The sequence below is a fragment of the Tauraco erythrolophus genome, chromosome 1 (assembly GCF_009769465.1).
Source record: "Tauraco erythrolophus isolate bTauEry1 chromosome 1, bTauEry1.pri, whole genome shotgun sequence".
NCBI lineage: Eukaryota > Metazoa > Chordata > Aves > Musophagiformes > Musophagidae > Tauraco > Tauraco erythrolophus.
Window position 1 is genome coordinate 51,538,680 of NC_141465.1, and position 13,360 is coordinate 51,552,039.

At 45.4% G+C, this 13,360-nt stretch overlaps 1 protein-coding gene across 1 annotated transcript in view; it reads right to left on the minus strand.

Moving 5' to 3' along the window:
• The window catches only part of EGFL6 (EGF like domain multiple 6), a 52,006-nt gene extending 42,845 nt beyond the window's left edge, over nucleotides 1-9,161 (minus strand). Inside the window, exon 1 of the mRNA XM_086615569.1 lies at nucleotides 8,569-9,161. Within this exon, the coding sequence (XP_086471695.1) occupies nucleotides 8,569-9,161 (593 nt within the window). The remainder of the gene's footprint in view (nucleotides 1-8,568) is intronic.
• Between the last annotated feature and the right edge of the window lie 4,199 nt (nucleotides 9,162-13,360).

Genomic DNA, 13,360 nt, shown 5'->3' on the forward strand with positions numbered 1-13,360 from the left:
CGTTAGGCGTCGATTTTTTGATTCTCGCAGCGCGGCATCTTCTATGCGGAGGGCTACGCCGACGACATAAAGAGAGTCTGAGACGATATTCAATGGTGTGTCCCTCCAACTGATAAATGCCCATACCACTGCGAAAAGCTCCAAGGTTTGTAAGGAGTCCTCTGGTTGAGCTTGCAAAATTTGATGTTTCCATTCTTGATTTTCTTTCCAAGTGATCGCAGCCGTCCGAGACCGACGACCAGCGTCAGTGAAGGCTGTGAGGGCATTGGCAATAGGATGTTTAGACCGTTTCGGCTTAGTTATCCAACCCACATTTTCCATCCATGAGAGGATGGGTGACGGCAGTGGTTTTGTCACTATTTCAGCTCCGTCACAAAGTAGGGCTGTTTGAAGATCTTCAGAGTTCTGCAGATACCACTCTAAATCTGTCTGCTTTATGGGTACCCAGATCGTTTTTGGCGGGGCGCCTTCCACTTGCAAGATACGGCGCCGGCCTCTTTTGATTAATTCCGCTAGCGTAGCTACCTTCTCTTGTATCGTACGCTTTGGCTGCAACGGAGGAGCGACCCACTCCAACACTACGGTGGTCCCTCCTTTCTCCCCCGTTTTTATTTTTTGCTGGGTTAAGGCTGCCATTAAATATTGGTCCCCACAGAGAATGGTTAGATCAATAGGCAGGTCTTCAAGGCGTCGGTGGGTAGCGCGGGTGGTAATCAGAGTTGCTATCTGTTGTAGGACCATTTTTTGCTGTGCAGTGAGTTGAACAGGTGTCGCAGGATCAGTTCCTTTTAACAGTGGACGTAGCTGGTTTAGCAACTCATTAGGAATACCAACTACTGGTTTTAGCCATTGCAGGTCGCCCATTTAGAGTCCATCAATGTACAGTCTATTGCTGTTGCAAGGTCCAGTCCGAGGCTGCCGCTGGTTGCGGGTCGGAGAGAAAAGGATTGCAGGTTGCTGGATAAGCAGCCGCTTTTTGTGTCGTCGCGGGGCGGTTCCTCCCGCTGGATCGTCCGTTTCCCGAGTTGAAGCGACGACAAGCAGCATCATTGTGAGTATCCGATCGACAATTCCTGCACCATACAGGGTTAATTCCGCAATCTTTCCTTATGTGTCCGGCAACTCCGCAACGGAAGCATCGAAGACGGGAGGGGGCGCGGTTGTTTAATCGCTGCGCTGAGGTTTGCAAAGGAGCAAGGGCTGCAAGAACTTGGCTCTGAGTAGCCTTCGCTTGTTCGCGTAAGCTGACTCCGAGCTCTTTAATTGCCTCAGCTAACATAGCTTGTGGCCCTACTGGTACCTGAGCCATTCTTTCTAATCCCTCTTCAATGGTCCATGTCCCTGGTAATGTGGCTAAGATGTTACGTGTGGTTGGATTACAATTCTGTATGGCACACTGTTTCAATATAGTACTCTTAAGATAATCGGGCACTCCTGCTGCTTGTATCGCATTTGCGACACGATCGATAAAGGTTCCGAAAGGTTCTTCCCTTCCTTGTTTAATACCCATGTAAGAGGGAATTCCTCCCGGCTCCTTAATACGATCAAGAGCGAGCCTGGCCAGCCGCATTGATTCTTTTGCTTTATTTGGCCCCAGCAGTGCCTGCGCTTCTGCTCGGAAATAAGGTCCCAGACCCAGCAGTTCGTGGAGAGTAACTTCATGTAACGGGTCTCCTGGTTGTTTAACTACTGCCACTGACTCCTGACAGGCAGCCTGCCAATGGGCATTAAACAGGAGTTGCTGGTGTTGAGTCAGAATCAGCTTCATTATGCTACGAATATCGCTTGGGAGTAAAACATTGGTTCCCCAAATATAATCTAACATTTGTCGAGTGGGTTTCCCTTTTATGCCTGATTCATTCACCGTGGCCCGCAATTGAGTCAATAATTTCCAATCTAGATTAGTGAGAGCTACGTTAATGTTGCCCTGGGCATCCGGTGGTGAATACAGCGCGGGAAAGGCTTCTTGAACAATGCCTGTGGCAACTTCTCGCTCGCCGTCAAGAAGGGCATTTTCTGCGATCTGCTGCCACAGTTGCTGCCGTTCATTAGCTATTTTCTCTCCATCTGGAGAGGGGTTAGCGCTGTCTTTGCTCGGCGGGTGCTTGTCCTGTCCCTCCTCAGATTTCCCTTCCTCCCCCGATGGGGGGGCTGATGGATCAGAGTTAAGAGACGGTGGAGGTTGACTCCATGTCTCCGTGGAACCTTTGGGGATTACTAATGACCGCACTGAGGGGGGTAAAGGGCATTCACTCGCCTGATTACTAATATTTTTTCCTGGGGAAGCAATGGCAGAACCAGACCCAGTGGGATCATTCAGCCTCGCTGAAGCTGCTGCGGCAGCTTTTTGCTCTGCTCGATGTTGTAAGAGAGCATTAAAAACTGCGTGCCAAGGTTTCATAAGTTTTTTCGCTGTTTTGTTATCTTTTATAACTTCCTCAAACAATTTATCACCGAAATTGCGCCACTCTAATTGGTCGAAAACTGTATCTGGATTTAAGAAATAGCCTCTCGCGACTCCATACGCTAATAGACTTGGCAATTCCTTTTTATAATCTATACCCTGTGTGCTTCGCTTTTCTAAAAAGCATTTAAGCAAATCATACACCGCTTGTCTATCCATACCTGACGTCAGCGCTGTTGCAGCCTTTGCAAGACCTCGGCGGTGCGTGGCCGGCGGGACCCTCTTTAGTTCCTCCCGGGCGCGGGGCTTTCGCTGTCGCCTCTTTCGCCTCCTGAGCTGCTGTAGCAGGACCGGTTCCCGGACTCCGTCGTACCGTGGCTCGTGGTCAAAGTCCCGTTTTAGTGTTCCTGTTCCGTGATCGCTGTTCTAGGGTCCCTGTTCTCTCGCTCTAGGGTCCCTGTTCGGGCGCCATTTGTTGCCATTTGTTGCGACGGAGGGAAGACCAGGACGCTCAATATGAGTGATCAACAGGCTTTGTCTTTATTGCTAAACAATACTACATTTATAATCGCTTTAATTAGTTCATGCATATTGCAAAAGGAAAGCTCATGATTGGTTGATATATTTGAAATCAATTTCTCCCCTGGGTCCTATCTGCGGTTACCTTCTCCTTTCTGCTGTACCTTATCTCTCTGCAGGCATCCTGTTTGTTTGTAGACATCTGGAAAACAGGATGTTCTTCCCAAGGTCTCGTGTAGCTAGGTGGCCAATTAAACTAGCTGGGTGCTTTGCTTCCCAAGGTCTTGTCTAGCTAGGTGGCCGATGTCTGCGTGGCCTCTCTCAGTTAACCATTCTTCCACATTGCCTCTGGATTTATAGCCAATAAAAGAACACTTTTTCATTTTGTTCATCCAAATGCTGCTGGCTTACATCACTTGCAAGTATACAAGTTAAAGAACAAGGGCATATAGTGATAGGACAAGGGGTAATGGCTTTAAACTGAAAGAGGGCAGATTTAGATTAGATCTAAGGAAGAAATTTTTCACTCAGAGGGTGGTGAGGCACTGGAACAGGTTGACCAGAGAAGTTGTAGATGTCCCATCCCTGGAAGTGTTCAAGGCCAGGTTGGATGAGGCTTTGCGCAACCTGGTGTAGCGGAGAATGTCCCTGCCCATGGCAGGGGGGTTGGAACTAGATGATCTTTGCGGTCCCTTCCAACCCTAACCATTCTATGATTCTTTGATTCTATGATTCTGTGTTCGGCTTACATGCTAGATAGTGCCCTTGAATTCACCTGGATAGTAGATGCATATTTCACTTACACCCCAGAAAATCTTCTTGAATGCAGCTGGATAGTGCTGTGACTCTCTTGGAAGGGTAAAACGCCAAAAGCTTGGAGGAAGCAGGATCTTGTTACTTTCCAAAAGGTGTTCATTTCCACAGGAAGACAAACTCATTCAGCAACATTTTACTTAATAATTCACTTCAAAATCAAATAATGAAAGTGTCTTTACAAAGTGTACAATATCTCACAAGATTTCAGTACAAACTCATCTTAAAACTGAGAAACCTTCCATAAAACTCTAAATAAAATGAATGTAGCTGAACTTTATAGATACTGCCCTAGACAAGGTCTTTCACTTTTTCTGCCTTCCACAACAAGCACCAAGTTAAAGCCTAACTTTGGCAGTGGGAAAGGTCAACTAGATCATTGAGAGCCTGCCTTGATCCCAAAATCTGGGAGGAAGACCAGTTTTGCCATGTTAGTGCCTCTGACCTGTGAAGAATCACCAGCCATCAGCTCAGCTATTGCCCTTGGACCCTCTTGGATGCTTGAGAAGTAATGCAGACTGGAGAAATAGGACACTCCTGATCCCTCTGTGTATGATATTCGTGTGGGATTTCACAGCGAGTAGCTAGAAGCCCGAGTGAGATTGCTGTGCTTCTCGCTGTTTGCTTGGTGTGCGAAATACAGCTGACCTTGAAGGACCAGTAGCCTAAATGCAATGGAAGAAGAAAAGCAAGAGAGGGTTGCTTGTGCAGATCCCGTCACTGTGCAGGTCAGTGGCAAGTGCAGTCCCCGCATTTCTAGTGAAGAACTCTGTCCTCTGAGAGTCAGCATCTTACAGCACTGGTGCTAAAGGTAACAAGTGGCAGACTGAGCCATCCAGGGTACCCAGGCAGCAGAGAAGTAACCAATTTTATGTGGCTGTGACATTGCTGACATCAGTACGATGGCATTTAGCAAAGAACATTAAAGATGAATAACAAGAACTTCTACAATAAGCCAGGGCCTCCTTAGTTGAGGTGACAGAAAGAAAGAGCTGGTCATGTTCACTGCCACAAGATCACTGTGAGCCACTACCACCGTTATGAAATAAGTGGGACTCTCGGATGTTTCAGTCAAAATTCCAGGGAAGTTTTAACTGCTTCTGTATCAGGTTGTGTTGCATACAGTTCTTAAGATCCATGGTGAAGAAATATGAATTATATACAGTACATATGGTGATAAAAGCTATGAAGAATGAAAAACCTGTTTTAGAGAGGATGTGAAGAACTTGGCTTCAGTTGAACAAACCAAAACCTGAGAGGATCCAATCACTTCCTACTACATGTCAGGCAGCTCCAAATGAACAGACAAAAACTTGTGAAGAGACATGCCACTTTATATCCACTTGCTTTTGTATTACCGTTCAGTAACACTCCGAAGGGAACATGAGTACAAACACAGCCACAAAAGAGGTGAGAGTCTTGAAGAGCACTGAAGAACCAGAAGAACAATTCCTACCTAATTTTAAGATGTGTAGTCTCTTTCACAAATCGAGAAATACCTAATGCAGCCTATAATGATACCAACATAGGCATGAATGAAGTAACGTCCCATTTAATCAGCTGCTGCTGAAAATAATTGTTCCTCTCTGGAGTAATATGAAGATACAAATTCTATCCCAAAAGAAGTTGGATCAATTCTGAGCAAAGCATTCAGATACTGGCCAGGACCAGGTAAGTATATAACTCTATACCTACAGTGGCGTGCTTAGCAGACAAAATAAATATGGTGTGTGATGTGAGGACAGACCTTGAACTACTACACAGTACCTTTGATTTCTTGCAGTGATTTACTTAATTCAATATTTCAAAAAGAAAACTTATGTATTTACAATAAAACATGTTCAGAATGTTCACCTGCTCCACTGATCAAGTGGGTAGATAGACCTTTCAGTGGAAAGAGGTTGATTGATAAGGTAGGACTGATATCCCCAATAGCTTAAATACACAAACAACTGTAAAGGAAAATATTACAACTACAGTCACTGGTGAAAGAGGGAGGAATAAAGCACACCTGAATGTTGGGGCTTGCTTATCCGACAGATTCCCCCTGTCACTCCCTACTCCTGTTTTTTTATTGTTTCATTCGATAAAATAAGAAAACAGTTTTATATTGCATTCAGTTCTCAAAATTAGTTATGACCCAGGCCAAATCCAAGCAACTAAAAATGTCTGTATATCAATGAGCAATAAAAAATTTCAAACATAATAACTGAGCTGATAGCTGTGCTGGACTGTAATCCTCATTAGCAGCCATTTTTACTATAAGGGCTAAAATAAAGGAAGTAAAAATCCCAACAGTGAAAAAAGTTACTTGTCACGTTCTCCTGCCCAGTGATCACAAGCAGTGTAAGCCCTGCCTGAACTGAGTTACGTGACAGTAACAGCTGCAGAGGTCGAGCAAGCAAGTCTTCAAAAGCCTGACCTAACCAGGTAGGTAGATAACAAAAGTCAGGTATTATTTGAGTTAATATAGTTGTTTGCTTTCAGGTCCTATTAATATTGTCTTGTACTAAAGTTTTCTCTGGAAAGGAACATTTATGAGCTTTTACCTTTTTTTTTTTTTTTTTTTTTATCTTCAAGACACAGCTGCTGATTCAATTTAGTGCACTGTTTCCATAAGATCTTTACAGGACACTTTTAGTTAGCTCTTGCCCGTACAATAGGTGCCTGCTGCTGGGGCGGTGGACAAGGGAAGAGCTCAATTATATTATTAGCAGCTTCCAGTTAACTTCAAAGACAGGATATTATACCTTTCTTTCTTTAATATTCCTCTAAAAAAAATGCTAGACATTGTTGCTAGCAAAAAAACCCTAGCGCTAAATCTAAAATTTTGATCAACTGGTATATTCAGAAGGACAAAAAGATGATATCTCACAAATTAGCAATTTGAAAGAAATTCCTAGAAAGTTTATTATGAGTGTATGTCGTGCAGAGATAAATTTGTACACTTTGGCAAATGAAGGCATAAGGGGTTTTGTTGTGGTGGTTGTTTGGTGGGTTTTTTTGGTTTTGTTTGTTTGTCTGTTTTTACACAAGTTTATTTGAATTGTGACTTCATTCTAGAAAAAGTTCTCCTATAGTCAGATTAAATAAAACCAAAAAAGTCACCTATTATCTCTTAATAACTGTATCTTAGATATCTCTTCAGCCAGTTTCAGACACTCAGCATGACAACAGTCCTGCATCACTGTTAGTCCCCTCAAAACACCAAATGAAGTTTAGTTTGGGCTTCCAAAAGTTCCTTTAAGGCTTCATGTGCCCACCAAACTCTTTAGAGTGCTCAGAGCAGAAAAGTCTAGAGATGAAAGCCACAATTTTAAGAGACAAAAATCATCATAATTAATTCATTTTTTCTCAACTAATTCTAATTTTCACTGTTTCCTGTTCCTTTTTCCCAGCTATTCAGAGCCAATATGATTTCTTTGTCCTCTTAAACTAGAAGCCCTTGTCAACTGAGACTTCCATCGAGATGTTTGAAAATCTCTTCTTTCCCCATCCTCCGAATGACAACCTTGGTAGAAAAGAGAGGTGCCACCACCATCATCCAACACAATTGGACCAGAGCTATCAGTCTTACGTAGGTTGTAGGTTTCCCATAGTTTTCATGACTTACTGTCAAATAACATCATTTTTACTGAACACATCCCTCTGCTTCAGCTAGCTCCAGGCCATACTTTCGTTTGGAAGGAGATAATAATGCTCTTATTTTGCAGATTTACACCTTTCAAAGCGTTTGAAAAGCAAACACGCAACATCAAGAAATAACTAACATGAGCATTTAAATGGAGCTCTGCTTTGAGAGCAAATGTGTTCTCTATAAGAGCAGGTCTGGAGTCTATAAACTTCCAGTTGCTGCGGAGCTGACCACTTGATAACCCTGCATGGGCTGGAACAGCACGCTGCCACTCGTTGATAATAAACATTCCCACTCACAAATCCGATACTAAACAAATAAAGCACACGGCATCTTGAAGTCTTCGTCCCCAGTTGCTGTCAATTCTCCTTTTGCTATCTACTCCCTTGCTGCAGCAATTATGGACTTTCATTTGTTTCTGGAGAACTGTGAGGGGAAACACTGGAATGGCTTGATCCATGGCTTTTACAACGGAGTAACAATCTCATTCTGTTTCTGGAGCACACCCGCCTCTGCTGAGCACTACTGTCACGGCGGGCTGATTTTAGAGCGCCTCTTTACACAAGACTAGAGCAGCTCACGCCTTTCTGTAAAGCGGTGCAGCTCTTCTCACGGCTTGCGTCTCCACCAGCGCACCGAAGTCTCATTTTTCCCAAAGTCCCCGCAGCTTTGGTGCGGTTCCTCCAAGGGAAGCGGCACACACACCGCCTACAAAGCCTCAGCCCTTTCGGCAACGGCGTTCGGCACCACGGGGCGGGGCCGCCGCGGTGCCCGCTCCGGCGCGGCGCGGCAGGGAGCAGCGAGCCCCGCGGGCGCGGGTGCAGGGGGCACTCGCTCACACCCGCGCCGGCGGGCGAGCGCGGCAGCCCCCGGCACGGCACGGAGGGCGCGCCGCCGCCCGGCCCGGCCACCCGCGGAGCCGCCGGTAGAGGACTCGGACGCAGCCCCGGCCCGCCCGGACCCCACACGGGTCCGGGTCCCTCGGGTCATAGAATCATAGAATCATAGAATGGTTCGGGTTGGAAGGGACCGCAAAGATCATCTAGTTCCAACCCCCCTGCCATGGGCAGGGAAACCCTCCACTACACCAGGTTGCCCAAAGCCTCATCCAACCTGGCCTTGAACACTTCCAGGGATGGGGCATCTACATCTTCTCTGGGCAACCTGGGTCCCCTCCCGACCACCCGTCCCCGCTCACCTGCCCGCGGCGGCCAGCCCGGCGGTGAGGAGGGCGGCGAGCAGGGCGCCCCCGGGCGCGGGCACCATCGCCCGGCCGCGGGGAGGCGGCCCCGGCCCTGCGGCGGTGAGGCGGCAGCTGACCGGCCCTGGGCGGCGGCGGCGGCGCGAGGCTTCGCGAGCGGGCGCGCGGGCGGCGGGACGGGGCTGTATAACCTGGCGGGGCGGGGCGGGCCCGCCTCCGGCCGCGCTCGCCGCGCGCGTCCCGCACCCCCCGCGACGGGGCGGGCAGCGACCCCCGGCCAGGCAACGGGCTCCGCCGGGCGAGGGGGGCCGGGGCGGCGGGGAGCAGGCAGGCGGAGGACAAGCTGCAGCCCCGGGAGCCGCTGCCCCGCGGGTACGGGCACGGAGCCACGGCGGTGTCCCCCCGGGGAAAGCCATGTCGTCCCGGCGGGCGGTACGGCTCCCGGCAGCCCCGTCCCGGACCAAGCGCGGCCGCTGCTGTGGGCTTATTCCGTGCAACAGCCGGCGCCGCCCCGCGGGGTCCGGCTCCGCAGGCATCCGCCATCCGCCGCGGCACCTCTGCGGTGGGTTTCCGTCGCGGGGCAGTAACATTCGCGCTGAAAGATTTTCAGGTTTTGCCTTTCAGAAGCAGGACGTTCCGTGGCCAAACTTCGTTTAAGCTGCTAAGGCAGCTGCTCCTGAGCTGAGCTTTTATTTAACTTGCTGATGCTAATTGGTTACAGTATTTCTTGGTAGCTGGTCCTGCGGCTTTGGTGTTGCTGCGGTGGTACGTGAGCTGCCTGACCCCCTTCTGTATCCTCCTAGGACAATGCTTGCATTTCGGGGGCGCTGGGTTTAGTGTTAGTTTTTTTTTTTCTCAAGATTATTTAAGAACTCTATCTTTTAGCAGTGATGGAGCAATTTGCTTAAGATATGACTGATGTCTGCCAGGAAATTCAAAATTTTTCGGTGCTATACTGGTGAGCTATGTTCTGCCTGTACTGTATCCTTTCATTACTTCCTCCTACTGTAAAAGCACCCAGACTAGCCTACTTGTTAAACACTTTTTGACAATAAAGAATACTGTGTCAAAAAGCACTGACTCTGTTCCCAATTTACAGATCCTACTATGAGCAATTTTCCCAATCCTAAACTCTGTAGAGTTGCTCCTGTTGAAAGCAACTCTGCTGTATTGAGCATGTGGAGAGAGCAGCCAGAATCAGCAGAGGTAGCACCTATACGAAGCAGGGGCTATTTAGTCAGATTTAGTGTCATCAAAAGTATCTGGATACTGAATTCTGAGCCCATCTTTAGTTGGACACATCCACAATTAGACCAGGGAGTGTAAAAAGCAGCTGTTACAAAGGCAGCTTGATGGAAGGTTACAACCTGAGTAATCGCAAGGAAGTAGTAATTCATACTTAAAAATCCCAAGTGCTGACAATACACAATATGCAATGTAATATTCATGATCAATGAGTTGATTCAGAAAGCAGAAATGTTGATAAAAGTAGTGTTGAAACAAATCTGAATGTTTAAGTTGAGAGAATTCTGACCTACAATGCAGTAAAAGCACCCACCACTACCACCAACCAACGTTGTTTGCTGGATAAATTTCTTATGAAACACCTACAATAGCTCTGATTGCAGTGATAAGGAATCTAACACAAAGTAAGACAGGAAAAGCTTTTATCGCTTTTGACTGTTTGTGTTTGAGTCACTCCACCCATTTGGTCATCTCATAGACCCTTGTGAGTGTGAAGTCTGTCCTGGAACATCACTGGGAGTTTGAAGGGACTAATTTTTTGAGAGAAGGAGAAGCTGAGGAATAAGTGACTTACCTGGGATCACCCAGAAAGTCTGTGGTAAACGCAGGAAAAGAAAACAGATCTTCTTGCAAGGTCACTTGTGCTGACCCTCTGTTCAGTTCAGCGGGTGTTGACAAGGATGCTGCAGCAGATTAAGCTGGGATGGTTGACACAGTCAGTGCCGTTGGCTGTCTGCAGTCCCCAGGGATTGCCAGGAATGCTGCAGGAAAGCATTTGTACACCAGCATGTTGAATTCAGCATTTTAAGCACAAGCCTTTGGCCAGATTGTTGTTCTGTCATCCTTGCCATGGAAATGGGAATGTCCAGAAAAGCTGGGATGGCAACTGTTTTAGGCACTCCAGCTTAAACCTCTGCTGAGCAATATCAGCACCTGCTCTTAAGAGAGGTCTTTGAAGCAGAGGTGCCTATTTGTGTCAGCCTAAAATCTTTGCAAAAAGGTTTTCCAGGAGGTTACACAATGTTTGTATCAAAACATTTTGAATAAGGTAAGTTTTCCAATGGTCCTAAAACAATCAGATGTTTTCCTTCTGCAAAGTGTTGTCCATCCACTCTTGGTTTTGAACATGTGCCAGGCTGTCATCCGCTGCTGATTTGTTCAGACTTCTGAAACTACACATATACCCCCAAAACAGATTTAAGTCACCTTAGACAGTGAAGCAGTACAAAGTTAGAGCTAACAAAAGATGACAAATTTAGTCCTGGGATTCAAATTACATGTAATTTAAAAATAGATATGCAATGCAGATTATGTGCTCTAAAGAATGGTAAAGACGCTTTTTTTTCTTTTTTTTCTGGCTGCTGGACACAAAAGCCATTGCTGGTTTGCAGCTGTTTTGCTGTCTTTCTGAAATGAAGTACTACCTTGAGACTCTCCAACTCTCTTAATTCTCTTTCGATTTTAATTAAATCAGCACTGTGTAGAAGGCATTCCAATTATTTAAGTCTCTATTCAAAGATGCACAGTTTTCATTATGCACATTTATTCCAACAAATAGATTCAAATGTAGCATTTGATGCTGGGCTTGCCATCAAAATATTGATTGGTATTCAAGACAAGTTTTACTGACCAGAAGATAATTCAATTCTGAATTGTAGAGCACATAGACTGTTATGAGCTATAATTATTTCCTAAAAATGTTTCTTTTTTATGAAGAGTGACTTGCGGATAGATAATAAAATGGTTATCTGAAACTCTGTCCTTGATTTAGAACAATAATGGGAGAAAGAAGAACAATGGATTTAATAGACCATGTTTACATTTGCTGGGATGTTTATATTTGCATTCTTTAGCCTTTCTAGCCCACAAGATACAGAGCTTTCCTGAGATCCCCTGTCACACAGTGTTTTTTTCTGCATGATTCCCAAGGTGAGAAATTCTCAAGTCTGAGGTCATGATCCATTACTGAAAAGATCACACAGAGTGAAACTGGACACAGATGTTAGTCATGCTTACCATTTTAATTCGGTTTTGCTTTAACCATTCAAAAAGTTACATGCATCTTCGCTACAGAAGAGATCAAAGCTCCAACTACACTTTTACTACCCGTGACTTTGGGAAAGTTCTGAAATTACACTTGCCTGCCCTGTTTATTACAGGAATGCAAATGTTTTAATCAGGTGTTATAATCAACCTGAGCCACAGTATGTAAACCATGATTTCCATTAGAGGTTAAGCATGCTGATTTGTCAGTAGGAAATGCAGATTTATTGGGACACTAGATGAATTTTGGTCTTTCACCTGACATCCTCTCCTCTTCGTTCACGCTGGCCAGCGTGGCACATTCTCCCATGTCCCACAGTGCTGTCCTCTACCCAAGGGTCACATCTTGGCTGTCCTGAGAGCAGTGCAGCCTTGACACACAGAACTTCTGCTCAGCTCAAGGTCTGGAGCTCATTTGGTTGCAGGCTGTAGAAAACACCTCGCTTCCACCTTGCAGTGGAAGGAAAACTCACGTTTGCCCATTGTAAATCTTTACTCAACTGCCAAAGGATCACCTGTGCTTGTCCATAGTGTGGATAGTTTACTCAAAGGACAAGGGGGAAAAATCAAGAGGTTTTTTTCAACATGATTCCTGCCTTCTCTCTGTTCTTTTTTTTCTATTTAAATGAACTAACATTAAAGTTCAGACTTAAGTGCATAGCAGATTACTTGTTTGATTGGTTGGTTGTGTTTTTCGATTGTTTGTTTGTTTTTTTTTTTAATTTGAGTAGTCAGAGGAATCCAAATTTGGGAATACCTTCTACAAAGCTATTCAGTACCAGTGGAAATGGTGACACAGTGGTAAAACACAGAATAGTTGAGAATAGTCTTCAGTCCTTCTTGTTTGGGATAATTTTAGATAGAAAAGTCATTTTTAGTGGAAAAACAGATGAGAGAACAGTGTGTGTGTTGCAGACTATTTTTGGAAGTGCTTGCGGATGTCAGGACCTTTTACTTTCCCCTAGGGTGCAACATAACCCACCAGAGCAGAGCACTTGTTAAACTCAAACCCAAGGTGGAGAATATTTTAATGCATTTATGATTTCTCAGTCCACGTTATACCCAGCTACTACTGCCAGTGTTGACCTTCTACACTGCTAACCTCTACACGCTTTTAATCTCCGGTGTGTAGAAATAGAGAAAAGACCTTACGAGGAGATAGAAAGGCTCCACGTAGATTTTCAAATTTTTTCAGTTACAAGCAAAACACACAAATTCCATGTAACTTCCTAAAGTGACAGATTTATATATAGAATATATATATAATCTATATTCCTCCGAGTACGAAAGGTACTGCTCTGTCAGAACATGAAGAAGAAGAAGAAGCAGTAATGCTGAGAGAATATTGTGTAAATGACACACAAAATGCCCAACCTATGCTTCACACATACCAATTTTTACTTGGCTCATGGCCAGGAAGCATTTCATGGGTTAATATGTTAAAGGGGACTACTAGCTGAAATATGGGGAAGCTGTTATTTCAGTATACATTTGTATTACT